The sequence below is a fragment of the Moesziomyces antarcticus genome, assembly GCF_000747765.1.
Source record: "Moesziomyces antarcticus DNA, scaffold: scaffold_v10013, strain JCM 10317, whole genome shotgun sequence".
NCBI classification, from domain to species: Eukaryota; Fungi; Basidiomycota; class Ustilaginomycetes; order Ustilaginales; family Ustilaginaceae; genus Moesziomyces; species Moesziomyces antarcticus.
In genome coordinates, this window is record NW_014638997.1 from 393,787 (window position 1) to 420,160 (window position 26,374).

Here is a 26,374-nt window from a genome sequence, read left to right on the forward strand (position 1 = left end):
TATGCGATAAGACGATAGACTGTTATACTCTTACAATACACTTGCGCGCGCCCATCTCAGACGGGCGGGAAGTCCTTCTCGGGATCGAGATCAAAGTAGGGATGCTTGAGCGCATCGGCGACCTTGATCCTCTTTGCGGCATCGAACTCGAGCAGCTGCCTCAGCAAAGAAAGGAAGCGCGAGTTGTGCTTGGCATAGGCGCTCTGCGTGGCGGGCGTGTTGATGAGGTCGTGCAGCTTCTTCATCTGGCGCACGTACTTGCGGCTGTCCTTGGTCGTCTGGGCGGCGGGATACAGCAGCGCGCCTTTGTTAAAGTACTCGGGCTTGTACGTCTCGGCCTTGCGCCGATAGTCGTCGGGCATCTTGCCCAGCACCGCCTCCATCATGGCGAGATGCTCCAGATTGTCGTGCGTCTGGAAGAGCGCATCGCCGGTAAAGAACTCGACGAGGATACAGCCGATGGACCACACGTCGCACGGGAACGACCAGCCCATGGACAGGATGATCTCGGGCGCACGGTAGTGGCGCGTCGACACGACGCTCGAGTGGAACTCGTCGTTGAACGTCGCCGAGCCAAAGTCGATGAGCCGGATCTCGGTGTTGTGCAGGACATGCTTGCGCTTGGCGTTCTGGCGCCGCGAGGTGGCCACGATGGAGTGCTCGCTGCTGACGAGCAAAATGTTCTCGGGCTTGAGATCGGTATGCACGAGGTTGAGCCGATGCAGGAAGGCGACGCTCTGCATGAGCTGCTTGGCAAACTGCCAGATGTGCAGCGGCGGAAACGGCTGGAACTTGTTCTCCTTGAGAAAGTCGAACACGCTCTTGCCGAGCAGCTCCGAGACGATGCAGACGTGATTCTTGAAGTTGAACGTCTCGAGCAGATGGATGCACTTGTTCTCGTTGTGCGGGTCGTTTTCGCGCAGCGCGCGCAGCACGCGGATCTCGATCTGGCTCGCATCGCGGTACTTTTGCACCGCGCGGATGATCTTGATGGCGACGTACTTGCGCTGCTTCTTGTCGTAGCACTCGACCACTTTACCAAAGGTGCCCTGCCCGAGCAGCCGCAGGATCTTGTATCGGCTGGTGACGTAGTCGCCCTCCTTGACCAGAAAGTGGCCCTGGTCGTCGTCGACGGGACCCGAATGTGCGGCGACCGCGGCGACGTACGACGCCGAGCTGGCGTACGAGTCGCGCGTGCTGGCTGCCGATCCCTCGTAGGCCTGGCGCGCCTGTGCGAATGCGGCGTTGGCGTTGGTGGGGTCGTAGCGCGCCAGATAGTCGAGCGTGCCCGAGCTGGCGGGATAGCCGCCGCGATAGTTGGAGGGCACGCGCGCCTGCACCATCTCGGGTGCATGACGGTTGGCTTGCGCCAGACCGGCGACGCCCGAGGCGGCTAGATGTGCTGCTGCGGCGGTGGAGGGATCCGAGGGATCGTACGAGGTGGCGCCCGAGGTGGTGCCATCGGGCCTGACGGGGTGGCTGCGTTTGCGGCGCTTCTGCACGGGAGCGTCGGCGGGCACGGGTTGGAGAGTGGCGTGCGGAGCGGGAGCTATGAGGTCGGCATCGTGCGGAAGCATGCCGAGGTGAGAGCTGGCGAGCGCCGGATGGACGCCGTTGTCGTTGGCCTTGCGTTTGCCCTTGGAGAGGCTTGCGGCTTGGTTGTAACGCGGATCGGGGGCGTACGGATGCAGATTGGATGCATACGCAGCTGATGCGGCGGCAGTGTGACCGTTGAGATGCGCATAGTTGTTGACGAGGTGCGGATCGCGAGCGGCTTGGACGCTGAGCGGATTGGAGGGCGGCGGAGTATCGTCGTCGATGACAAAGACTTCCTGCACCTGCGGGGTCGACAGAGAAGCAAAAGAGATGGTGTGAGTATCGAGCTTGGTTACAAGGTGCGGAAGCAGATATACATACCTTTCCTCCGATGACTTCGTTGACTCTTTGGAATCCAGAGGCGGGCCGCGCGGGCCTGCTGCCGCTTGGCGCGGAGTTGGACATGGCGGGATTGTGTGTTGCTGTTGCGTATTGATATTGCTGTTGTTGGTGTTGATGATGTGCGGGAGGGATGGGATGTTGGTGTGCAAGCATGCTGGGGTGGGTTGGATCAGCGGCCTGAAGCGAGAGGTTGGCGTGGTCGAGGTGATCTTCCGGTATTGTCCTCTGCTTTTTGGCACGAGGCACGACGGTTGCCATGGGGCGAGGATGGTGAGGAGTAAGGCGCTCCTAGCAATGTGCGAACGAGCACGCGATACGACGGATGAGTTGGGGTGGCTTGTAGACGATGAATGCAAAGGAAGGCGAGGTGCGCGAGACGGCTGGATGTGCAAGTGGAGGTGGGGTGGATGGAGGTGCGATGAGCGGATTGAATGGACGCTGTATGGATAAGTCAGAGGATGGGGGCAGCGCTGCGATAAGAGATGATAGAAGCGGGAGCGATGGTTGGAAGAAGCAGCAGTAGCAGCAGCGAAGCGAGCGGGCGTGGGTTGGAAGGAGTGCAGCGATAGACGGCTTGAGCAGCAGCGGAGATTAGGCGCGTCCTGTTGTCAGAGACTTCGGCAGTGTTGCGGATGGGCGCGTATGGCCAAGACGGAGCTGAACGAGAGGGTCTCGCAGTGGACGACGACGCGATGTGCAATCGTTGGTGCCGTATGTAGCCGTGGGTGCGATGCGAACGTTGCGATGAGGAGGATGGCTGAAGGATGGCGACGGCCCAGCGAGTGAGGTTCGCGGTGGCTGAGGCGGGCGACAAATAAAATCGGGGCAGCAGAGCGCGACCGCCCAGCTGCCCGCCGCCCGCAGCAGCACGCGTTGAGCTTTGGGCGAGGATGATGCGATGCGGCGGCGGCGGCGGCGGCTGGGCCTTGACTGTAGCCAGAACTGCCAAATCTGCCAAAATCCGAGCTGGGCGCGAGTGGAGATTTCCTCTCTCTCGCTCTCGCTCTGCACCGCTCCCACGCTGCTCTAGTCCCCCGCCCTCGTCGCGCTGCTCAACCGGACCGAGTGCCTGCCCCATGAGCGAGTGAGTGAGCGCCACACTTGCCAAAAGCACACCGGTTCCAATCTCGCAATCTCACATAGTCTCTTGCAGAGAAAGATTGCGAGCAATCGAGCTACAGAGGGGTAAATACACTATCGAAAGCGGGGAGCGTGAGGATAGGCTCAAGCGCCGATGAGGAGCGGCGAGTTGCCCAGGCGCCGAGGGGAAGCCATCGGGCGTCTCCACCGCTCCCAGATTGACTGCACTGCTGCTGCTGCACAAAGGCAACTCTGTTGTGGGTGAGAACCGCAGTCGCGTCGCTCGGGGCGGTGTGCCGTGACGGAGGACGCGTTTACGAGCGACTTTGCAGCTTCATCACACGGCTGCCTTTCTTTTGATTTCACGCTGCCGTGCCGAGGAGCGAGGAAAAAAACAAAGCTCGACTGACGAGCTGCCCAGTCCACCACCAGCACCAGCAGCAGCAGCAGCAGCAGCAGCAGCAGCAGCAGCAGCAGCACAACGTGTTCGGCCTTCCACCTTTGAGTCGACTCGGCTTCCTGATCGAACCCGCCCATCCTCGCCGGCTTCTGTCTCGGCTGTCTTTCACGTCGTCGTCAGACACCCTCGCTCTCCTCTGCCAGCTCTCATAGCGATAGGATATCGCCGAGAGAAGATGAAATGCCAGCGCACGCAGACTTCCCGTGGCGCGCTGCAGCTTCGGAATGGCTGCATTCGGATCAAGCACGCTCGTCCAGAGCGGTCATGTGCCACGCCAACCAGCTCAGAACCGCCGCGTCATAATCCGAGGCCGATTTTCGCGCCCCTTCTCGTGTTAGTTCACAGGCTTTCACACACACATTATATTATCGGTCACGTGACTAACACTGTTTCTTCGCATTCAGCGCTGTTAGCTTTCAGGGCTCGGTGCGCAAGGCGTAGCGGAAGGTGCGGGTGTTGGTTGGCGGGCCGCAACTGAGCGCAGCTGTCGGCGCTCTCATCTTGGCTTTCTGCACCTCTCACACCCCTCGGCCTTCGATTCGCGTCTCTCGACTTACAACGACCATCATCGCTGCCACCGTCTCGGTCGTGCTTCTCGATACCCCCCTTCGGAGACACTGCAGCGCTCGTACTCTTTCCATCACCTGCCATCGTCCCTCGCGAGCGACACACTCACGCGCACTGCAATCCGTCCTACTCCGGCCGGCCTCCACTTGCATCGCCTATCCGCACTTTGTTCCGCACCTTTGCTTCTACTGCTGCACTTGCGTCCTGACATCGTACCCTAGCACCTCATCTGCATCCGGCTCAAGCACACGCCCATCACCATGGCAGGAATCTGCCGCAACCGCCTCGCCGAGGAGCGCAAGCAGTGGCGCAAAGACCATCCATTCGTACGTCCGCCTCCGCCTCCGGAACTCTATCGCTCACCCAGCATCACCAGCTAATACTCCGCTCTCACCCTCGCTTCCTCGTTGGTTTGCATTGCAGGGCTTCTATGCACGCCCCGCCAAGGCCGCCGATGGCTCGCTAGACCTCATGAACTGGGAAGTCGGCATCCCCGGCAAAGCCAACGTAAGTCAACCCTTATCCTACTCTCGCCCTCTGCATCCCTCACTGACATCTTGCACTCTGCTGTTCGGATACAACAGACGCCATGGGAGGGAGGGCTGTACAAGCTGCGCATGATGTTTCCCGAAGAATACCCGAGCAAGCCGCCCAAGTGCAAGTTCACCCCGCCGCTCTTCCACCCCAACGTCTTTCCCTCGGGCACCGTCTGCCTGAGCATCCTCGACGAGGACAAGGGCTGGAAGCCGGCGATTACGATCAAGCAGATTCTGCTCGGTATTCAGGATTTGCTGAACGATCCCAACCCGCACGACCCCGCACAGAGCGAGGCCTTCACCATGTTCCAAAAGGACGCCACCGCCTACGAGCGCAGAGTGCGTCAGCAGGCGCGCGAAATGGCCACCGCCGTCTAGATCCCTTCCCGCTTCAAGTGTCACTGTAATCTCAGCCGATTGTACCATTTACACCCCAGGGCCTCACAAGACGATCGATACCAAAGGCAGTTTGGATTCATACGAGTCGGGGCTTTGGCGATGGCGGATTCAATCGTCATCTTCCTTGATCTTGGAAGCTTGACCACGCGCTTCTTCCTGCTGCACCCAATCGAGCCATGAGCCCTCGTAGTTCCTCACACTGGCGGTCAACGATGTCAGCTCACCTATTCTCCACTGATCCGGGGGGTGATGGGGGGGTACTTACTTCCACCAGCCGTTCTTTTGGGCGAATTCGAGCGCTTGTTGGGACCTCTTACCCGATCTGCAGTAGAAGACCACCTTGTCGTCGTAGGCGGGGCGTTGGAAGGCAAAGTCGCGCAAAAAGTCGCCACCGCTACCCGAGAAAGCCTTTTGGAATTGCGATAGCGGTACGTTGACGGCCGAGGGGATGATGCCCTGTGCGACTTCGTTGGGCTCGCGCACGTCGATGATCGTAATCTCACCCGACGGCGATTCCGTCTCGGGCTTGAGTTCAGAGTACTTGACGACGCCTTTGCTCTGCCAGCTGGTGTCTTTGGATCGAACCACGGGAGTGGTCGAGAGAGGGCGGATGGCGGTAAGGGCAGGTGCAATGCGTCGAGGGACAGCAGCGCGGATGGAGGGAGCAGTGGAGCGTGCAAGCATGGGCGCAAGCAGCGCCGGTCGAACGGCTCGGATGAGTGTGCGAGACGACATGATCGGCGGACAAGGATGGTGTGGTGGTGCAGAAGAGACGGTGGAGGTCGAGCCGAGTGCGGTTTCAAAGTGGCTGGTGCGCCTCGCTTGCCTCCCACGTTTTTTCCTGGATTTCCCGATCCGAGCGCTGGCGTCATTGCACTCGCTCTGCACACCACCCTCCTCCCCTCCCCAGCCCATGGTTGGCCATCATCTCAAATCAAACTACCCAGCATCGTCTCGCTCGCAATCACAACATCCTTCTCTACCCTGCTCGAACATCTGATGATTTGTGCATTGATTGGAGCTGGAATCTCATCGTTACAGGCTGCTGCATCGACGCCAGCGGTGGACCATGGCGCCTAGGCATCGCGCAGACGCTTCTCGGTCTGGGATCGCTTCGACTCGAGCGCGGCGAGCTTGTCGTCCTTGGAGGCGTCGTATGCAACCGTGAGCTGGTTGAACGGATTGTCCGGATGCTTCTGGAACTGCTTGTACAGCAGATCGTGGTACTGCTGCAACCTGAGGCCCTTGTGCTCCTCCTTGATGATGGGCAATTCGCGCTCCTTGTACGCCTCGAAGGCGGCCTTGAATCGACGCTCGGGGTGGCGTTCGATCTGACCCGCAGCTGCGCCCTTGCTCGCCTTGTCGCCGCGCTCGTTGACGAGCGACATGGCATCCAGCGCATCGTCCAGGTTCGACGCCGAAAACGACGCGATGGCAGAGTCGATGCCCGTGGGTCCTCCGGACTTGAGCGCAGACTTCTTGATCCCTCCCTTGCCTTTGGCTGCAGAAGGCTTGGCTGCGGGAGTCGATGCGTCGTCTTCGGCCTCGAGTCGCTTCTTCTCTTCAGCCTTGCGCGCGGCTTCCGCCGCCTTGTCCGCTTTCTTCTCGGCGGCAGTCTTGCCTCGTCCGCCCGAGGGGTCGTCCCAGCGTGCGGCTTCGTCCGCTTCAGCGCGAGCAGCCGCTTCCGCAGCCTTCTTGTCCTCGTTGGCCGCCTTCTTCGCCCGGCCCGACTCCTTCTTCGCGTTGCCTCCTAGGGATGCCGAGTTGCAACACCACGTCAGCAACATTGATCATGGGAACATGACGGTCAAGCCGAGGGTGATGCTTACCTTTGGCTGGCATCTTGTGGTTGTCAAGCTGACCAGATGCGTTGCACGATAGATGGTGGCAGAATCGCAAGCGCAAATCCCGATCACACCCACTTTTGGGCAGCTCTCAACCTCCACTTTTGGTGCGCAGCAGCTGGCGCATGACTCGCGCCCCAAATTCCGCGCTTCCACGGCCGTTCTTCTGCACCCTGAACGCCGATCTCGACACCAACACACACGCTCCCAGTCTCACAGGCAACTCTGACTTGAACCGCAACGAAGGACGTTTCATTCCTCTTCTTCGAATTCTTCTTCTTCGAAGCCGCCGTTGCCGCTGAGCGTGCCACGCCCGCCGAAGCTGGCGTTGAACTTGAGCAGCGTATTGATGTCGCGCACCCAGTCGTCCTCGCCGCGGTCCGAGTACTTTTCGCCCATCGCCACCGGTTCGGGTATACTGTCGCCCACACCGGGAGGGTGAGCGTGGTGGTCGGACCACTTGCGGCTGACGCAGGGGATGGGGAAGGGGCTCATGGACACCTGCAGGTACTCGCCCGGCTGCAGCAGCTTGGACACCCGGCCGTCCACGGTAAGCTCGGCGGGCGAGCGCGAGTCGTCCGAGATCTTTACGACAAGAGCAGGGAGGTCAGTGTCTGCTGGGTAGGCCAAAGGAGGTCAAAGAGCGAGTGCGGGAAGGGCTTACTTTGAGCTGGATGACCGAGTCGCTGGGAAGCAGCACGGTGCGGAAGCTGAGTGAACGCGGGCAGATGGGCGTGAGAACCAGACTCTGCACCGAAGGATGCACAATCGGTCCGCCGGCAGACAGAGAGTAGGCCGTCGATCCGGTCGGCGTTGCAATGATAAGACCGTCCGACTGTGTGGATGCAAAAAGGTTCATACCAAGACGTCAGCAACTGTCGCACGAGGAGGAGGGCAAGACGCAACCTACAATAGCCTGGGTGAGATGCTGGCCGTCGACAAAGGCGTCGATCTTGGTCATGTGCGGCTCTCTGCCACGATGCAGTGTGACCTCGTTCATAAGATGGACGTCGTAGCATCCGCCGCCGTCCATCTGGTCCTGGATCTGGCAGAAGGTCTGGCCGTCCTTCCTGTGGCTGGTCTGCCTGAGGCGCATGCGTAACAGCAGGCTGATGTCGCCATTCATCATGTCGGTCAGCGCCTGCTTGTACCCCTTGATATCGTAGGGCAGCAGGAATCCAAGCGTGCCCATGGAGAAGCTGAGCACGGGCGGCACAGCATCCCTGTCGAAGAGGCTCGATACATGCAGGATGGAGCCGTCGCCGCCGAGTGTGATGACAAAGTCGGTCTTGGCGGCCAGCGCAGCCTTCTCCGAAGGATGCGCAGATACGAGCTCTGGATACGTGGAAGCGAGCTGTCCGTCGTTCGAGTCGATCACCTCGGATTCGAGGATGATGTTGACGTGTGGGTAGGCGGCGCGCATGTGTCGGATGATGTGCGCCATGGCCTTGGTGGCCCGGGTATCGCGTGCCTTTTTGACGATGAGCACGTTCGAGGGCGGTTCGATCCAGGAGAAGGTATGCGTGCCTGCGTAGCTGCTTCCGACGCGCGTGGTGATCTTGGATCCGCGGCGTGGAGCGATGACTTTGGAAAGACGGCCTGCCGGGCCGATGCACACGTCGACCTTGTCGGGCAGGTCTTGCAGTGTCGGACGAGCCGTACCGCGCTGCTTGTCTGCCGTACGTGCCGAGGAGCTAGAACTGAAGCGTCTTGGCAGTAGAGGTGCTATTGATGCATGGTTGCGCCTATCTGTCGATGAGGTGGAGGGGCGATAAGCCGTGCTTGGAAGTGCTGAGCGTGAGCCTGATGGAAGACGCCAAGCTACAGCTGAGCGTGCTGCGACCGGACCAGCCGCAACGATGCGACTGATGGCCAGACGAGCCGGTATCGACGGCGGCATGGCTGCTGGTGATGTTGGTGCTGTGAGGGCAAGGTATGAGGAGCCGGTCCAGCCGAGCAAGACCGCATGAGCTCGGCTGACTCGGAGCGCGCATGCCGCCTCCACTTTTTGGAATTTTGGCGGTGTTGAGTCTTGGTATCCAACATCGGTGATTTTTCGCGTGGCTCCGAATCGATTTCGAAATTCAGCGTCTGGATAGATTGTTCCTGCAGAACCAGCCGGCAGACCTTTTCGATACAAAGCTTGTCGAGGGCCGGCCTGTGAGCAGCCTCATTCGCACACAAGTTCTCTAGCTAAGTTGAGCTCTTTGTGATGGCCGAGGTGACCGACATGAGATGCAGCGACGGAAAGGTCCGCCCGCTCCGAACTTTTTTCGGTTGAAGGGAAGGGCGCGCGGAAAATCGGTGGATTGAGCGGGCATTTTGGCATGCTGCCTCTGTGCTGCCTGGTGCCGAAAGATGGCTTCGGCCTATCGATCTAAGCGCTGCTGCTGCGAAGATCCGTCAAAAGATGGCGGCAACATCTGTGACTCGCTCGCTTTCACCGCCTGCCGCCGAAGAAAGCATCTAAAGAGTGCATGAAGCGCGTGGCGAACAATCCAAAAGACCCTGGCAGCCGGATTTGCATCCTACCACCTTTCCTTCCCGTCGTCATCCTTCCCCTCACTTCTCGCCACCTTCCACCGCTAGTGATGTCTGCCTCGTCGTCGCCGCTCGCTGCGGCGCCTCACGCCGTCTCGGAGCGTCGGCTGCTGTGGAAGATCGACCTGCTGCTCATGCCGCTCATGACCGTCGCATACGGCCTGCAGTTCTACGACAAGGCGATCCTCGCATCCGCTTCCATCTTTGGCATCCTCAAGGACCTCGAGCTCTCGATGGTGCATCCAGGCACACCGCCCAAGACGTCGCTCCAGCGCTACTCCACCGCCACCTCGGCGTTCTACTGGGGCTACCTCGTGGCGGCGCTTCCCATGGCGCTCCTCGTCCAGCGCTTCCGCCCCAACATCTTCCTCGGCTGCTCCATCCTCGTGTGGGGCTTCATCGTCATCCTCACCCCCGCCATCACCAGCTGGCGCGGCCTCATCGCTCAGCGCTTTTTCCTTGGCGCTATCGAAAGCTCCGTCAGTCCCGGCTTTGTGCACGTGACTCGCTCGTGGTACAAGCGTTCCGAGCAGCCCCTCAGGCTCGGAATCTGGTACTCGGCTACGGGCCTCTTCTCCATCTTCTCGGGTCTGGTCAACTACGGTCTGGGCAAGGCAGGAACGCGACCGGGAGCCAAGCTGCATGCGTGGAAGTACATGTTCCTGTTTGCCGGCTCGCTCACCATCGTGTTTGGTCTGCTCATGCTGCTGCTCCTGCCGTCCTCGCCGCTGGGAGATGCGCTGCTCAGCATCCCGGGATACAACCGCTTCTCGCCCGAACAAAAGAGCCTCGCAGCAGGCAGGTTGCGCTCCAACATCACCGGCGAGGCCGAGGTCGACGACGACGCCACGCTGCGCACCAGCCATGCCGACGAGAACAAACACGATGAAAAGGACGACGCTGCACCAGACACGCCCGCCGAGCAGGTGGTGCTCAACGACCGACTTGCGGTGCTGAACGTGTCGGCGTCCACCTCGGGCGTGCGTCAGCGCTGGAACGGCGCGCAGATCAAGGAGGCGCTGATGGACTACAAGATCTACATCTTCTTCCTGCAGGCGATTGCGATCTACATCTGCAACGGCGGTGTGACGGCGTTTGGCGCGTACATCATCAAGTCGTTCGGCTACACCTCGTTGCGATCCATCATCCTCCAGACGCCCGGAGGCGCCACGACGGCGGTGTCGATCTATGTGTCGACATTGGTGGTGCTCAAGGTGCGCAACTCGCGCTCGGTGTTGCTCATGCTCGCCTGTCTGCCGGTAATTGCGGGCGCAGCCATGATCTGGAAGGGCGACTGGTCGAACCGTGCCATCCCGCTTGCGGGGTACTACCTGCTGCCCATCTTTGGCGCACCCTTTGTGCTCATGCTGTCGCTTAGTACGGCGAATGTGGCGGGCGCCACCAAGCAGTCGGTCACTTCGGCATTTGTGTTTGCCGGCTACAATGTGGGCAACATCGTGGCGCCGTATCTGACCATCGCCTCCGAGGCTCCAAAGCATTACCGCACCACGTTTGTCGCCATCATCACGTGCATGGCCATCACCATTGGGCTCACCGTGCTGCTCGATGTCGGGCTGTGGTGGCAGAACAGGGCGAGGAGACAGGCGAGGGAGAGCGAGGCCAAGTCGAAACAAGAGGTGGACGAGATCAAGAAGCGCGCCATCCTCGAAGACTGGACCGACTGGCAGAACCCGTACTTCGAGTACGCCTACTAGATGCACATTTGGTTACCGTCTTTCTGAAAAGGATCGTAGAGATCTCGTCTCCTACCAAGCTGCGATGGTGGTGTGTGTTGTGAAGTGTCTTGTTGAGTGCGGGCTGAGGTTTTGCGGAACTCGGAGCAAATTCAGTGCGGCAGGTGTTGATGCAGGGTCCAGTCGGGAGAAAAGCTGATTGCTGCTGCATACAGCTTCCGCACTTGCTTCCACCATAGACTTGTCCTCATCCAGCCGTGCTCATGGTGCCGCTCACAAGCACAAGGCGTGACGGAGATGACTGATGCGCTTGTTGGGCTCGACAACCTCACCGCCGTCATTCGCACCGAGGCCGAGACGCTGGCTGCCTTTGTGGTCTCCTCAACATATGCCTCCGCAACGACTGGACTAGACTCGCGTGCCGCCAAAAACGTAGATGGGCCCGACAAGGTAGGATCCACATCGCAGAGGAAGAAAGACGACGAGGAGACAGGATTGTGGACTGTGACGGTTGGCAGCGAGCGAGGATGGTGGGGTACCACGCTCTCGCCTGCGTCCCTTCAAAAGCTTCTCGATCGACACCGTCACACACTCCAAGACCATCCTGGCGAAACACACCGCGACAAGTTAGCCTCCAAGATCAGCAACGCATTTGCACGGCAGCGCATCTTATGTGGCGTTCCACGCTCCTGGCAGAACAACACCGCATGGCCTTCGATCCGACTCTACTTTGACGCCGATACGTCGCCGATCCACCTCGACCTCGAGCAACTCTCCCCCGAAGCAGCCCTTTTCCACAGTACACGTGTTTCACTGTTCGCCAAGCCTCCCTCGCCCTCGGCTTCTGGAAGCTCGTTTGCACAGCATCAACTGCAGCGTAAACTCGAAGCGACGCAGCAAGCGTTGCGGGAAGAGCGGCACAAGTATCGCTCGCTTCTCGCTGCACCCTCGGCGGCGGGCGGACGACACGGAAAACGACCCGTGGTCGGGCTTGGATCCAGCCAGCGCTCGAGTGCGTTGCCCTCGTCATCGCCCAGCTCGGGCTCGAGAAGCTACGGCCCAAATGCGCCCAGCTCGGACGATACAAGCACAGTCTCGAGCCAGCCAAACAGGAGAGGGTGGCAGAGAACGCTATCGCTCGTCAACCCCACGCGCGTCCAGAGAGCCTACCCGAGCGAAAACGATGACTTTGTAGGCGATGACGACGACGGCGGCGAGCTCGACATGTAGCGAGCATACACGCCCTCTAAAGCACGCAGATGCGCGATCAATAACACACCGTGAAACTTTCTTTTGGTGTCGAACGACGCGCGGATGAAAGCCGGTTGCGTGCTGAGCAAAGCTGTGAGAGGCTATTGTTGTTGTTGTTCTGCGAGTCGATGCCCGAGAGAGTGCACCTCATCTGCATCTGGTGTCAAAGACGTCGCCCGAGAGTCAGCGTCTCTGAGATCAGCTTTTTGACACCTCAATTTTCGGCCCGCATTTTCATTTCCATTTTCATTTTGCTCGGGCGGAGTTCAGCTTCTCCCCCTGCAGTCGCAATTTTTCTCGGCCTCGCCTCCACACCCGCACCTTCGTTAAGACTATCTCTGCGACCGCTCGTAGCTTGCCTTTCTTCCACATCGATTCGCGGGGCCTGTTCCGCGCGCACCTCCTTCTTCGCAACGGCTAGCGGGCTCTAACGGCCATGTCAGCGCCACCAGGACGCTCGGCTACGGTGACTGCACTCAGTGGGCGCGTGCATGCGCTCAAGTTCATGCAACGCGGCTCGCCCTCGACCCCCTCCAAAACCACCTCAGAAACGCCTGCCACGCCATCGACGCCGGCCTCACCGTCTCCAGCTGCATCTCCCGCCCCGTCCGTACCTGGGTCCCCTGCCGCAGCGTTCGGGCAAGACGAACAGTGGTCTTTGTCGCCAGCTGCCATTGCGCGAATCCGGGCCAACGCCAAGACGCCCACAGCCAAAGCGGGACCAGTCATCTCGCACGAGGCCGGCTTCGAGTCGTGGCTGATCAAGCGCACTGGCGCAGAACAGCCTGCTGCAAACCAACGACTCACGTTCGGCAAGATCGGCAAGACAAACACCGCCGGTACCGAGCCGGAAGTTGAGGCCGACGAGTCACGCGCAGCATCGGACGAAGACGAGCAGAAAGGAGAGCGATTCCTCAAGCCGGGGAGCAGCAAGCGCAGTGCACAGGCGGAGGGTAAAGCGGCAAAGAAGCAACGCAGGAGAGGCGAGGACAAGGTGGTGATTGCACGCAAGCGCGGAGGCAAGCCGGGCATCTCGGGTGGGCGATGAGCTTCGAAAAGGTGCTGTGGCGCACACAGCCGTATGCGGACAACTACGTGCCCGCGAGTTTTCTCTCGGAGCTGCGCACGAATTCGGACATCGCCCGGCCGTCGGTGTGGGTGCTGGTGCTGGCATCGCTGCGCGTAAGTACGGCGTTGCTGCGCGTGGCGGTATTTGCGATCGTCTACACGCATCTACTCTCCCGTCGCGTCGACGCAGAGCTCGTTCTTGGCGCGATTGTCGTATGCGCGGCGGTGGGAGCGGTGGTTAGGCGCGGGAGGGAACCGGTACTAGCCAGCGTGTTGGGCAAGATGGTGGTGGCACTGGTACTGCTTGCTGTCTCACCGGTTCTGCGGACGCTGACAGAGGCGACGACGAGCGATACCATCTGGGCACTTGCGGCGATGCTGTTCACAGCCCACCTGGTGCTGGCCGACTACGCGGGTGGAAGCGGCAAGCTGCAGGATACGCTCTCGTTCAATGCGGCCATTTCGGCGTCGGTGGTGCTCGCTTCGCGACTCGACGACGACGTGCAGTCGTTCAGCGTGCTCGCGCTCGCCATCACACTGTTCGCGCCGCAACAACACACGCCACGCGACGCCACACGCGTGGTGCACTTTGTAGCGTTCTACTGCGCCGTCGTTGTGGGTGGGTGGGGCACGGTGGTGGTGTGGGTGACGTTGGCGGTGGGCTTTGTATCGCTGGTGTGTCCGGTGTGGATGCGGTATGCGCAGGCGTGGAAGATGGAGATCAAGGGTCCGTGGGATCCCGCACGTCCGGTGTTGAATGCTACCAGTCCAGCTTGTTTCCCTCCGCATCGCGCAAGTCCCCCTCGAGGCTCGCCCACCATTCGCCCTCGCTAAATTCATCCACGTCTTGATCTTGTTGTTCTTGCTGATCGTGGTGTGCCGCGTGTGTTTCGGGTGCGGGGGTGGATTTGGACAGTCGCCATTCGCACGCGTTCTGCCATTCGCACGACCAGCATCGCCGTGTGTGCTGTACATCCACACCCACCAGTGCACGTTGACCCTTCCACATGCTCACCGCATCGGCCAGGAATGCATCCACCCCCGTCGGGTCGTGAGCGAACTTGACCACGCCGATGATGCCGTCCTTGTGCTCCTCTGCCGATGCACGTCGTTTGCGCCGGGAGCGATAGCACAATTCGAGCTGCTGGATGAGTGGACACTTTTGCTGGGATGCGCCGCGCTGTGCATCGTGGATCCACTCACGCAGGGCCGAGTCGAGCAAGAGCCGGATGTGGTGGAGCGTACACATGTCCGCATCGTGCTGCGCCACGAACAGCGCCAGATCCGTGCCCCAGCTCTCGCACACCGGTGCGGCATCGCGCACAAACGACGCCGACAGCGGCCGGTCTGCATCCAAGCCGAGATGGCGGAATGTACGTGGCCAGTCCATCGGCGTCGCATTTGGATCGAGACCGTACTCGGAAGATGCAGAGGGCAGAGCACCAAGGCATAGACCGTCAAGTAGACGCTTGTACGTCATGCACTGCATGCGCGCACTGTGCTGGTCGTCCTCCGCTGGCACCCATGCCGAGTATCGCGTCTTGGTGTCCGTCAGAAAGTAGCCCCACCCTTCTCTCCCCGCATCTTTTGTTGGCTCTGCGTCCTGCGATGGCTCCACATCCTCCGTGGGCTGCGATGCGGGCGTGGCCGTGCTGAAGAACGCGCTGAGTGTGCGTGCGGGCTTGGCATCGCTCTTCTTGGCTTTGCGCCGCGCATCCTTCTTCCACTCTTCCTGGCTCGCCCAAACCTTCTGCTTGTCATCCGTGGCTGCGAGTGGGCTTTTGGAGAGCTCGTCGACGACGCCCGTGACAAACACGTCGTGGATCCAGCCGTATACGGGGATCTCGCGCACGCACGCCTCCTTCCCTTTGGTGCTCCCTTTCGCTGGCGGCTTGGGTTGGAGCCGTACGAGGCTGCGGATATCGCACCACAAATTAAACAGCCTCAGAGCCCATGCATCCTCCTTGGTGTGTGTTTCGACGTGCACCTGCGCGGGTGCGACTTGGGCTTCGAGCACCGAGTGCACCGCCTTGCCCGCGTTGAGCGTGACTTCCTTGGCGGCCACGCGGTCGGCTGCTGCTGCGAGCGTCTGTCCTGCTTCCGTCGTGATCGTCTCGGGCCGCAGCGCGGGAGGGAGGTGCGAGAGCGACAGGATGTTGTACTGGTATGCGTACTCGCACCACGACGGCCCGACAAGGTCCGAGACCGACAGATAGCCTTTGCGCGAAAAGTGGTCCGGCAGCGAGGTGGGTGGTGGCCGGCGTGCGCGCCGCGTGCGCGGGCCAGAAGGGCCTGCCTCGGCCATGCGTGGAACGGACGTCGATTGGCTCAAGGATCGAATGTGGCTGACAAGTAGGGCGCGCGGGAGGCGCATGGCGCCGGTGCGGGATGGTGGAGGTGATGAAAGGCTCAGTCGCATGTCGGCGAAATGAGCGCCGTGTAAGTCGGCCAATTTTTCGCTCCTCAAAGCCGCACGACATCGTCCTTCTCACCCACCACCTTTCGCTCGGCGTTGGCATACAGCATGGCATCGCACGCTGCATATGATGCAAGTACGGGGGTGCGCACGCTGCTGGCGTCGCTGCTGCTGAGCGATCCGATCCACATCGACGCGTCGGTGCTCAGCGACGATGTGCACATGCGACAGCGCATGCTGGGTCTTGCGCGCACCGCGCCCTTTGCACCGGACCTCGAAGATACACATACGGACTGGAGCGATTCGTCATCCGACTTGCGACGAGCGTTCGTCCGGTGGCTCTGTCGCGACCCAATCGAAGTGCATCGCTCCCCGCTCAATGTCGATACTGCAGCGCGCAGCTTCTTTGTGCAGCGACGCAAAACGCTCGACATCGCTGCCGAGGGCGATCACGATCCGATCGACATGGAGCGCTTGACACTGCAGTGCAAAGACGAGTGGCACGGCACGGGCCGCTTGCTCGTCCAATTCCCGGACGACCCCGATCTTGCAATGCTCTACATGAGCGTCGTGCGGGACGGCACGGACGTCAAGCTCGACAACCTGTTTGCATTCGACGATCCGCTCACAGGCCTGCATCGTCACACCCCGGCGTGCTGGGAAAGCTGCAATGTGCATGATGAAGACGCACCGGCTGCGGCGGAATACATCAATGACGCCGACGAGTTCTGGTCCGGATTCGACGATCCCGCACCCGACACTGCCCCAGCCCAGCCAACTGCAGTGGCAACCGACCCTGCACACACGCCGATGGATGGTGACGAAGATGCAGCGATTCGCGACATTGTTCGCGGCGCATACACGCTCTTCCGCTCACGGCAGCCTCACAACTCGACCGAATCCTTCCTCGAGCTTGTGCACAGCGCCATTGCACCTCAATAAGACGTGCATGATCCATTTCCAAGCGTGCTACGTGACGGATGACCTTTACTTCAAAAGGGGGAGAAAAAGAAGGGAGAAAGGAGGTTTTACCAGAAGGTGGGACCCTGTTGCTTTCGCATGCTGAATGCGGTGGGGTCGGCCTTATAGTACTGCTTGAGCAGCTGGGGGAACCATCCGTACGACTGGAACGTCTTCTGCGTCGCATCCACCTCGTTGAGGAACAGAGGCAGACCTGGGCTGCTGGGATTCTGCTGCAAGAATGCCATTCGATCGTTCTCGAGCGCCTGGGGGAAAGCGGTGGTGCCGGGAGCGAGGATGTTGCTAAAGAGCCAGTGGACGTAGCTCTTTCCCCTCGGGGGCGCAATCGCGTTTCCGCCGTTCTGGTATCCCTGTTCGATCTGATTCGTCTTGACGGGGGTGAGCGAGAAGAAGGCCGACTCAAGCACGGCCTCGTTCCTGTGCAGGAAGGCTTTAACGTTGTCCCATGTAGCCTGCCATCCATTGGGGGATGAGTTGGGGTAGAGCGATCCGCCGAGCCACTTGTACGCCTGGGTGGGTGCCCAGCCCAGCGGCGTAACGGCGGTAGCCTCGAGGTAGCTCATGGGCTGAGTTTGAGCAATAATACCGGGGATGGAGAGGAAGTCCTTGAATGCGGCGTTGAAGTCGTCCTGCGTGCCCTTGTAGAAGAGGAAGCCCGAACCGAGGTAGAGCGGAGCGCCGTTTTGCTTGAGCATGCCGACGTTGGTGAGCAGAGTGGCCTTGGGATCGTCGGTGGCTGCGACGAACTTTTCGGTGTACTGCACCATAAGATCCATGCCCTCGGGGGTGAGTGCGGTGATGGAACCGCCGTACCAGTTCTTGTCGTCATTCGTGCCCGTCGGGTAGGCCTTGAGCTCGTACCTCGTTACGATGCCGAACCTTCCACCACCGCCCTTGATTGCACGGAAGAGTTGCGGGTCCGTCTCGGCTGTCACACGGCGGGTGCTTCCATCGACCATAACGATCTCTGCCGACACCAACCCATCGCACGCATAGCCATACTGGGGCGAGAGCAAACTCAGCCCTCCACCCAGCACAAGCCCCGTGCCCACATGCTGGACTCGGCCACCCATGGGTGCCACACCGTACTCGGCCGCACGCTTGTAGATATCGCCCCACCGCAGCCCGGGCTCAACAAAGATCGTTCCGGGCTTCACGTTGAACGAAAAGTCGGTGAGTTTGGACATGTCGATGAGCACGCCGTTCTGGACGCTGTCCCATCCAGCCATACCAGTATGCCCGCCCGAGCGCACGGCATAGTTGGCCTGGTGACGGTAGATCGACTTCATGACGGTGGCTACCTGCGCCTGCGACGTCGGCTGCACAATGCATGCCGGGGCGAGCTTGTTGTTGAGCGGGTTGAATCCCGCGGTTTGAGCCGCCGTGTAGGGTTGACCGTCGGAAGAGGTGAGTACTGCATCGTTGCCAGAGGTGGCGGGGAAGGCCTTGGCCAAATCGGCACACACGGCTGCCCCCGGTGCAGGAGGTGCAGCCGTAACGAGCGTCGAGACCGTAGCCGCCATCAAGGTGAACAGTGAGGCAGCGCGCATATTCACCACCGAACCAAAGACTGTAAGGAAAGAAGGAGGGATGTGGGAGGCAGGTGTATGCCAGTCAAGCGGAGGGCATTGTTATATACGACTTTTCAGCCGCAGCGCTGCGCAGGCTTTCTTGACTTGCCAAGACGAGGTTTGAGCGTGAGCATAGGCTTCCGACGGTTGTGCATCTGCAGCAACGAGCCGGTGCGGTGTTCGGTTGTCAAGCCGCCGCCATCGGGTGCCATCGAGCGCCATCCAGCCCGGACCAAGGATTGGGTGGCCAAAAGCGCAAAATCTCACGCCACCCCGAGCTTGTTTTTTGTGCAGGCGCGGGTAGGGTTGGTGGCAGCAGCTGCATGGAAGCGCCGTCTTGTGCGTTGCCGCGCGTCTCCCTCGGTGTGGAAAAGGAATCTCCGCTGCGGCGAATGGGAAAATCCTGCAGGAAAGCGGCTCGCTTAGCTTGGATTCGCCTGGCGAGCGGGACCTGCGCATCCCCTTTCTCGCCCCCTCTTTCCCGCTTTCCGGCTTTCTGGCTTCGATTGTTCCGTAGGATTTTCCGCTCCGTCTGGCAATGCACGCTTTGGGCTTCCCGCTCCACCCCCCCGCGCGATACGCTCCGACAACCTCGCCTAGCTCAAACACACCCTTACCACTTGCTCGCTCCTTGCTCGCTCCCACTTCCGCGCGCGCGCGCGCATCAGCACCACATCCCGCCGCACGTGGCCCCAGATCTCATCTCGCTTCCACAGTCCATTTGCCGTTCGTAGAAAAGTAGGTTCGTAAAATGCCATTCGTGCACTGGGGTTGGCTGTGAGACGGATGCTACGGGCGTCGTCGCGACGTGGCTCCGGGCGTGCTGGCACCTTCGCGGTCGCGCCTCACCAGGCTGCTTTCCGGCATGCCCTCGGGCCTGTGCACCGCCTCGATCGCCTGCTTGGCCTCCTTCCAGTTGTCCAGATTCGCCTGCGCAAACTCGCGGTGCATGCGTGCAAACTCGAGCATCATGTCGCGCAGGTCGCTCACCTTTTGACGCTGGAACCGGTCCAGATCCGTCTGGATCGCCGTCGTGGCATAGTGCAGATCGTTCGACGTGAGCGCCACGCCTTCCTCGAGCAGCGCAATCTCCTCGCGCAGCTTCGAGATGTTGTTGCGGCGCGACGCATCCCGGTCCACGTCCATGACGCTCTGGAACGTGTGTGTGATGGCGCCCAACAGGCCGTAGCCCGTCGAGCGCGACGACGATCGCTTCGACGGCGACGCAGGCGGCGACGCTGCTCGCGACCGCACGCTCGCCGTTCCGTTGGCTCCTCCGCTCTCCCCCGCCGGGCCCGTTGCATCATCGCCGCTGCTCTTGCCCTGGCCCTGGCCCGCGCTCTCCGCTTCGCCCTCGCCACTCGCTCGTCCGTACACCGAAGCAGATGCGCGGAAGCCAGAGCCAACACCGTCGCGGATGCCGTTCGCATCGATCCCACCGCCCGTCACACGTCCTCCGCTGCCGATCAGCCCGGCTCCACCGCGCTCCAGCGCCTCCTCCAGCCGCCTCGCCTCGTTCTCCACACGCTCCAGCTCCTCCAGCTGCGTCTTCTTCGCCTCGAGCGCGTCCTGCGCCAGCTCGTACTGCAGATGCTTCAGATGGCGCCACTTGAGCAGCTTCTGCAGGATGCTCGCAAACTGCGCATACTCGTGCAGCGGCTCCGTAAACTTCTCCTCCCATTCCTTGAGCATGTGGCCCGTGGCGATGTACGCCGCGTCCGCCGCCTGGCCCGTGCGCTCGATCGCCGTGGCCAGCTCGCCCGACTCGGTGAGCGAGAAGCCGTTGAGGATGGCGCCCAGCTCGGCATAGTCCGTCGACGCCTCGGTCCATCGCCGCATGAGACGCCGATTCACCTTCTCCATGCTGCCGGACAGATGGTTGGCGAATCGGTTCGTGAACGCCTCCGAGTCGATGAAGCGCTGGTTCGGCTGCCGCAGCGACGTCACCGACGACGGCAGCGGCAGATGCGCGTACGCAGGACTCGCGTGCGGATCCGCCGGATTCTGCACGGGCGCGCGCAGGTTGTTCTTGGGCAGATGCACGAGCGGAGGCGAGGCCGTGATGTCGTTCCAGTGGTACCGCCCGTCGAGGAACTTTTGCAGCACCTCGTCGCCCCGCAGCTTCGGATGGTTGTCGCACCGCCGCAGGAAGCTCTGCAGCATGCGCTTGCGCCGCGCAATGATCGTCGCATCCTCCTTGGCTTTGCTCTGCTTGGCTGCGTAGTCCGACAGCGAGTGCTTCGACGGGATCGGCGCGATGATGATGGTCGGATGCAGTCGGATGAGCGCCTCGCGCAGCGCCTCGAATTCAGAGTACCGACGCTTCGCCTCCGTGCTTCCATTGCGGATGACGTAGACGATGAACGACGAGCCGCCATCGCCCGACTTTTGCGCATCCACAATCTCGATCACAGAAGGTGGTGACGCAAACGTCGCTCGGCTAATCGAAGAGGGCGACGAGGTGGCGGCAGCGGCGGCGGTAGTGCCAGTGTTACCCGTGCCTTGGTCGGCCGTGTTGATTTGAGCGCGCGAAGATGAGCCCGTCCAGCCGTCGTCGTCGTCATCCTCCTGCACGCGGTTCGATGTCGAAGCACCGGCATCGGGTGCATCATGCGTGAGCGATGAGTGCGACGACGTGGCTGAGCTTTCGGCGGCTGGCGACGGCTTGCGCGTGGTGTTCTCGTCGTCTGGAATCTGGAACGGATTCAAGTCCTCGTGAGGTTGTGAGCTCATCGTGCTGACCAAGATGCGCCGGCGCGGTTGAGGTTGGAACAGGACACTGGATGGATGTCGAGACTCTACGGTCGCTCCACAGGTAGTATACGCGTATTGACCGGCTTTGATATCAGAAGAAACGACGAGGCGATGCGCTGAGTCGAGCGTCGTTGGATGATAGGGATGGTGGAGAGCGGAGGCTGCGCACTGCATCGGGCGACGACTCCAACTTGCTTTGGCCGGCACTGCCCAGCAGGGCGCAGCATCGATTTCCAAAATTGGGGCCTGTGCACGCACACTCAACTGCCCTGCCAGTCCAGCCAAAATCGACCTCGAAATCCCAACTGCAGAGCGCGTTTCGAGGGGAAAACTCCACATGGCTGCTGCGCCCCTCTCTTCTCTCTCTCCGCCGCCGCCACGGTTCCTGGCTACAGTGCGAGAAGGCTGCGCTTGTCGTGCGAAAAGACGCCCACTCGAACTGAGACCCTGACGGCCAACCCTTCCAGCTCAGCGCGGCGCTCATGCATGCAACTGGCCTCCGTGACGTTGGACAGTGCGCTCAGTCCCCACTGTGACTCTGCGGGGAGTTGATCTCTGCTTGCCACCTCGCTACCACACCACATCCGACATCCAGGACACATTGCGCCTGTGGAGCAAGCTAGTGTCAAATGCCACTATGACGCCTGCACCCACCCGCTCCAAGTCAATACTACTTCTACTCGGTCTGCTGTATCTGCAGGCTTGCACCGTCGACGCCACCATCTCCACTTCGGCTGGCTTCCCCCGCGATGTCTTCGCCCAACCGGCCTTCCAAGTTCAGCTAGGCAGCGTCAACACAAAGGATGCGCCATTGCCGGTCAAGCGGAGCCACGCTTCGGCAATCCTCGAACAGCACCAACACCAGGCGTCGTCCTCTTCATCCGAGTCTACTTCCTCCCTCGCTGTAGCAGGTCAAGCCGGCGAAAACTTCCACGATCCATCTCGCAACGCGCCGCATGTCCTCCAATGGTCGCTACAACGCTCTTCACCAACCGATCTTCACCTCTGCTCCATACCGGACTTTACATCGTCGTCTGCAAAGGAGCAGCGTACGGCCGATGCAGGCCCATCTCGCTCGCGCCAGGACCTGCTCCGCAATGCCCAAAACCTTCTGGAGCCGCTCAAAAAGGTGTGTCTCTACCACACCTTTGACTGGTTTACCTACAGCTTCTGCTATGGACGCGAGGTGCGCCAGTTCCGACGCCTCGGCGCACAGACCGCAGCCCAAAAGGCGTTCAAGGCAGCCGGCGGAGGCACCAATGGCGAAAAGGCAGCGCAGGAAGCCGCCAAAAAGGTCAGCAGCCTACAGCATCCCATCGCCGATCCCGAGTATCCCGCCTTCATCCTCGGCCGCTGGACGCCTCAGAACGAAGACATCGTAGGCGACGACCAGAGCCACCAGCGACATTCGCAGCAGCCCCTCAGCGATCTGTCCAAGCCTGCTCCTGCAGCATCCAACGCCGTGTCGTCGGACCGTCGATGGCAATCGTACGCCAGTGCGGCGGGTCTCGACCTGGTCGAAGAGGTGCAGTTTGGCGACTGGGACGAGGACGAGCTGTACGCCGCCGAGGCCAAGGCGCTGGCTCAGCTCGCAGGTTCGCAGAGCCATGCGGTCGAATCCAGCGGACACGCCTCCTCTGCCGGCGCGCATGACTCGCAGCGCCACCGCTTCCTCACCCAGCGCTGGACCAACGGCACCATGTGCGACATGAACCACCAACCCAGGAGCATAGAGGTGCAGTTCCACTGCTCCAACCGCAAGCCCCTCGAGGACCGCATCGTCATGTTCAAGGAGACCACCATCTGCAACTACGTCCTCGTCATCGAAACGCCACGCCTGTGCGCCGATCCCGCCTTTGGCTCCGAAAAGCAAGAGGCGCCGCTGCCTGTGCAATGCCACAAGATCGTCGAAGACACCTACCAAGGACCCACGCTGGGCGAGCCGGACAAGGTGCTCCAGCCGCCCCTGTCGCAGCTTCAGGCCGCAAAGGATGCCAAGCAGCAAGCGCAAGCTGCACAAGACTCGCATGCGACGTCTGTCAAGGACGCGGACGCTGCACAGGAGACCGCCAGCACCCACACGTACGGCGACATTTCGCGCTTCAGCTCGGTCTACGACGACTACTACGACGAGGCGCTCGGCGGGCATGGTGCGCTTTTCCACCAGTACCACGACCACGAACATGATCACGATCACGAGCACGAGCACGGCCATGGCCACGAGCACGACGACGAGTTGCTGTCGTTTGGCGACCCGGAGTCGGACGAGATCATGGTCGAGGTCGGCATCGACGAGGACGGCAAGCTGGTAGTCAACGAGATTGACGACGTCGCTAGCGCCGATCCCTCTCCACCACGCGAAGGCAAGGAATCGCGGCGGCGCGAGGGCGGCAAGAAACGCAGCGACGACGATGGTGCGCTCGAGATCGAGCTCGACATGGACGACTTTCTCTCGGTGCTGCGCGGCGACCAAGGCGGCAGTCTGGAACGCAAACTCGCCGAAAAGATCTCGCAGGTGCTCAATCGCGAGCAGCAGAAGCAGTCGAGTGGCGACGCAGGCGATGCAGGCGAGCCGAGGGACGATGCGAAGAAGCAGACGCCGGAAGAGGTGGCCAAGCTGTACAACCGGCTCATGGCGGCTGTGACGGGTGGTGGGCATGCAGGCAAAGATGCGGCCGACAAGCCGGCCAAGGGGGCCAAGCACAAGCAGCCTCCGACTTTACGCATGGAAAAGGTGGGCGACAGCTTATCCGAGCGCGCCAAACGCTTCTACGACGCCAAAGCGCGCGAGAGCGAGGGCGAGGGCGACAAGCGCGACACAAAGACCATCGCTCCCAACATCGCAGAGCATCTTGAGCTGTAGCCTTAGTCGTGCCGCCATCCACCATGTTGTGTGTCTGCTCCGCATGTGTGTCGGCTGATCCGATGCTGATTGGTCGAATGGTGGGGATGCTTTGCATGCTGTGTGGGCAACTATATACAATTTCGGCTTGAATCTCTCTAGACGTACTTGCCAAAGAAGGGGATGAGGCTCTGGGCGATGGTGAAGGAGAAGACGAGCTTGGGGCCTACGACGAGCACCTTGGGGGTGAGGCCCTTGAAGAAGGCGCTGAAGCCCTCGTTTTTGACCATGTCCTTGATGATCTGTACGCCGCCGACCTTGGATTCGAAGTTGGCGTTTTGGATGCGCGTCTTGACGACGTCGAGGGGGGCAGCGACGGTGATGGATGCGACGGAACCGCCGATGGAGGCGAAGAAGTTCTGCGTCCATGTAGCGTCGTTGTAGTTCTTGAGGCCAAAGATGTATTCCTTTGTGAAGGCGGATCCACCGAAAAGAGCAAAGGATCCAGGAGCGTTTCGAGCAGCGGTCCAGCCCCAACCACGGTAGAGGTTGACGTTCTCGTCGGCAAGGATGCGCAGGAATCCACGCGAGCGGAATGCCTCCGGGTTGGTCTGACGCTTGATCTTGAGCACATCCAACGGCAGCAAGACGATCTCGCCGATGCCCGTGAGCGAACCAGCAGTGGCAGACATAACCGCCTTACCCGTACGTTCGCCAAACACGTTTTCGAACTGCTTCTTGTGATGCGTCGTGAGGTAGTCGTTAAAGTACGGCTGACCACCGAACTTGTAGATGCGCTGAAGCACCTTGTAACCCGCAGCATAACCGAGACCGGGGAAGAGCGAGAGGAACTTGGTCGAGACGTTGGCGGTCGCCTTGTCCTTGAACACCACCTGCGCCATCGACAGGCCGGACGTCTTGTTCGACATGAGTCGCTTGGCCACCGTGTCGACCGGGTGGAAGACGAGCAGCTCAGCGATGCCCGACAGACCCGAACCGAGCAGACGCGCCTGCGCCGACTCGCGCTTGCCGCCAGAAGGAGGTGGCGACATGGTATACGTGCAGAAAAGGAGCAGGGGAGGTGGAAGGGTGCGAGGATAGAGGTGGTTGGCAAGAAACAAGATTCGCAGGGACAGCGTATGCAGCTCACCACAACTTCTCGGAAGGCGGGGACCGTGCTTGCTAGACGAGTCAGAATCCCCAACCCGACCGATTCCATCGTCCACAGCGAAGGCGTCCAGCCTGCACCGGCTGCTGCCTCCCTCTCCCTCTTCTTTTTGCTTTCCCACTTTTTTTTATCGCCCCGACATGAGAAGAACAGCCGAAGAAAAAAAAAGAAGCGCGAGCCGCGGAAACACGGTGGGATGCCCCGCCACGAAGCCAACTTGACTTAGCCGGTTGTCGATTTGTCTGATATCGAGATTAATTTCCAACCCAAAAAAAAAAAAAGAGCGCGCCCTGCTACTGCCGATAATGCGCGTCGATTGAGCCGGGCGATCCCGCGTGCGCAGCCAACCATTTCTTTTTGGCTCGTGATTGCACGGGCGGACGCTCATCCATCGTACCGGCTACTCGCTTTCGGCGGGTCGACACACCAGGGGCAAACAGTATGGCTGCAGCATCGTGAGCCGGTGCCTGTCTGGACCGAACGCTTTGAACGGGCCATCCCCACGGTGAAATCAGGCCAGAGTAGCCTGGAACGGAAGCGCCCGGACCGATGTTGTTAGAGCGCTGTTGGGACGTCCTTGAGTGACGCCGATGGATCGGGAGTGTGGGCTGCGGCACGTGATGCAGCTCGCCAGCGGATTTTTTCCTTCCGCAGCTGCGGCCGCATCTAGATTCTTCGCAAAGCTCGGCCTGGTCCAGTCTCTCCATTCGCCCCCTCTGCTTCTCTCCTTCACACCACCCGCACCGTCGTCGTCCATTCCGGACCCTTGTATTGCTCCGTGTTGCTGCAGTCGCAAGGCCCCAGGATCGACAAGGGTGCGGTGCAAAACCTGGACAGTAAGTCTTCCGATAGTCTTCGGCCCCTCCGCTTCGTCTCTCCTCGATCTCTGGCGCCTTCTTCGCCCTTTCGATCCCCGACGCGATCGCTGTCGAGCCCTTGCAACGACACGCAACAAAGGGACAGCTCCAAATGATGATCATATCCCATTTTGCTCAGAGCCTTGTCACTCGGATCTACCAATCCACCGACTTGGCGAGGAGTTCGAGTTTACTTTTAGTCATAGTTACACTGATTCCGCCCCCTTCCTCGGCACCCGAGCGTGCGCGCCATGGATCAAGAGAGGATCGAAGAGAGAGAGGCCTAGCCGGTCACATTGCGATTATGACACGGACTGACCCAGTATTCCTGCTCTTCCTGCGTCCACGCTTCCTCTAATGATCAGGTTCCTTGCTTGGGCATCATGCAATTCATCGGTCACACTGTC

At 60.7% G+C, this 26,374-nt stretch overlaps 15 protein-coding genes across 15 annotated transcripts; 6 read left to right on the forward strand and 9 right to left on the reverse strand.

The window, feature by feature from the left end:
• Positions 1-56: 56 nt before the first annotated feature.
• Positions 57-2,196, reverse strand: PAN0_013d4755 (CMGC/CLK protein kinase; the record flags this gene model as incomplete). The annotated part of the gene is made up of 2 exons (XM_014799883.1): positions 57-1,838; positions 1,918-2,196. The coding sequence occupies 2 exons, from the start codon at positions 2,194-2,196 to the stop codon at positions 57-59; spliced, it is 2,061 nt and encodes a 686-aa protein (XP_014655369.1).
• Positions 2,197-2,389: 193 nt separating this feature from the next.
• On the reverse strand, positions 2,390-3,555 carry PAN0_013d4756 (uncharacterized protein; the record flags this gene model as incomplete). The annotated part of the gene is made up of 4 exons (XM_014799884.1): positions 2,390-2,868; positions 2,950-3,038; positions 3,132-3,270; positions 3,429-3,555. The coding sequence occupies 4 exons, from the start codon at positions 3,553-3,555 to the stop codon at positions 2,390-2,392; spliced, it is 834 nt and encodes a 277-aa protein (XP_014655370.1).
• A 750-nt stretch (positions 3,556-4,305) lies between these two features.
• Positions 4,306-4,959, forward strand: PAN0_013c4757 (ubiquitin-conjugating enzyme9; the record flags this gene model as incomplete). The annotated part of the gene is made up of 3 exons (XM_014799885.1): positions 4,306-4,371; positions 4,469-4,552; positions 4,630-4,959. The coding sequence occupies 3 exons, from the start codon at positions 4,306-4,308 to the stop codon at positions 4,957-4,959; spliced, it is 480 nt and encodes a 159-aa protein (XP_014655371.1).
• Positions 4,960-5,088: 129 nt separating this feature from the next.
• Positions 5,089-5,715, reverse strand: PAN0_013d4758 (endoplasmic reticulum protein; the record flags this gene model as incomplete). The annotated part of the gene is made up of 2 exons (XM_014799886.1): positions 5,089-5,179; positions 5,246-5,715. The coding sequence occupies 2 exons, from the start codon at positions 5,713-5,715 to the stop codon at positions 5,089-5,091; spliced, it is 561 nt and encodes a 186-aa protein (XP_014655372.1).
• Positions 5,716-6,056: 341 nt separating this feature from the next.
• On the reverse strand, positions 6,057-6,822 carry PAN0_013d4759 (DUF1014-domain-containing protein; the record flags this gene model as incomplete). The annotated part of the gene is made up of 2 exons (XM_014799887.1): positions 6,057-6,730; positions 6,810-6,822. 2 exons carry the CDS (start codon positions 6,820-6,822, stop codon positions 6,057-6,059), a joined length of 687 nt encoding a protein of 228 aa, XP_014655373.1.
• Positions 6,823-7,076: 254 nt separating this feature from the next.
• On the reverse strand, positions 7,077-8,724 carry PAN0_013d4760 (ATP-NAD kinase; the record flags this gene model as incomplete). The annotated part of the gene is made up of 3 exons (XM_014799888.1): positions 7,077-7,409; positions 7,489-7,659; positions 7,735-8,724. 3 exons carry the CDS (start codon positions 8,722-8,724, stop codon positions 7,077-7,079), a joined length of 1,494 nt encoding a protein of 497 aa, XP_014655374.1.
• A 577-nt stretch (positions 8,725-9,301) lies between these two features.
• Positions 9,302-11,080, forward strand: PAN0_013c4761 (MFS general substrate transporter; the record flags this gene model as incomplete). Its single annotated transcript, XM_014799889.1, has 1 exon — positions 9,302-11,080. The coding sequence occupies one exon, from the start codon at positions 9,302-9,304 to the stop codon at positions 11,078-11,080; it is 1,779 nt and encodes a 592-aa protein (XP_014655375.1).
• A 276-nt stretch (positions 11,081-11,356) lies between these two features.
• PAN0_013c4762 (uncharacterized protein) lies at positions 11,357-12,289 on the forward strand (the record flags this gene model as incomplete). The annotated part of the gene is made up of 1 exon (XM_014799890.1): positions 11,357-12,289. The coding sequence occupies one exon, from the start codon at positions 11,357-11,359 to the stop codon at positions 12,287-12,289; it is 933 nt and encodes a 310-aa protein (XP_014655376.1).
• Positions 12,290-12,746: 457 nt separating this feature from the next.
• Positions 12,747-14,212, forward strand: PAN0_013c4763 (phosphatidylinositol N-acetylglucosaminyltransferase; the record flags this gene model as incomplete). The annotated part of the gene is made up of 3 exons (XM_014799891.1): positions 12,747-13,347; positions 13,430-13,492; positions 13,569-14,212. The coding sequence occupies 3 exons, from the start codon at positions 12,747-12,749 to the stop codon at positions 14,210-14,212; spliced, it is 1,308 nt and encodes a 435-aa protein (XP_014655377.1).
• A 2-nt stretch (positions 14,213-14,214) lies between these two features.
• Positions 14,215-15,752, reverse strand: PAN0_013d4764 (uncharacterized protein; the record flags this gene model as incomplete). Its single annotated transcript, XM_014799892.1, has 2 exons — positions 14,215-14,224; positions 14,308-15,752. 2 exons carry the CDS (start codon positions 15,750-15,752, stop codon positions 14,215-14,217), a joined length of 1,455 nt encoding a protein of 484 aa, XP_014655378.1.
• A 54-nt stretch (positions 15,753-15,806) lies between these two features.
• PAN0_013c4765 (uncharacterized protein) lies at positions 15,807-16,736 on the forward strand (the record flags this gene model as incomplete). The annotated part of the gene is made up of 2 exons (XM_014799893.1): positions 15,807-15,817; positions 15,902-16,736. 2 exons carry the CDS (start codon positions 15,807-15,809, stop codon positions 16,734-16,736), a joined length of 846 nt encoding a protein of 281 aa, XP_014655379.1.
• Positions 16,737-16,822: 86 nt separating this feature from the next.
• PAN0_013d4766 (FAD binding domain-containing protein) lies at positions 16,823-18,325 on the reverse strand (the record flags this gene model as incomplete). The annotated part of the gene is made up of 1 exon (XM_014799894.1): positions 16,823-18,325. The coding sequence occupies one exon, from the start codon at positions 18,323-18,325 to the stop codon at positions 16,823-16,825; it is 1,503 nt and encodes a 500-aa protein (XP_014655380.1).
• An 810-nt stretch (positions 18,326-19,135) lies between these two features.
• Positions 19,136-21,274, reverse strand: PAN0_013d4767 (PX-domain-containing protein; the record flags this gene model as incomplete). Its single annotated transcript, XM_014799895.1, has 1 exon — positions 19,136-21,274. One exon carries the CDS (start codon positions 21,272-21,274, stop codon positions 19,136-19,138), a length of 2,139 nt encoding a protein of 712 aa, XP_014655381.1.
• A 463-nt stretch (positions 21,275-21,737) lies between these two features.
• Positions 21,738-23,963, forward strand: PAN0_013c4768 (uncharacterized protein; the record flags this gene model as incomplete). The annotated part of the gene is made up of 1 exon (XM_014799896.1): positions 21,738-23,963. The coding sequence occupies one exon, from the start codon at positions 21,738-21,740 to the stop codon at positions 23,961-23,963; it is 2,226 nt and encodes a 741-aa protein (XP_014655382.1).
• Positions 23,964-24,100: 137 nt separating this feature from the next.
• On the reverse strand, positions 24,101-24,994 carry PAN0_013d4769 (mitochondrial carrier protein; the record flags this gene model as incomplete). The annotated part of the gene is made up of 1 exon (XM_014799897.1): positions 24,101-24,994. The coding sequence occupies one exon, from the start codon at positions 24,992-24,994 to the stop codon at positions 24,101-24,103; it is 894 nt and encodes a 297-aa protein (XP_014655383.1).
• Positions 24,995-26,374: the final 1,380 nt, after the last annotated feature.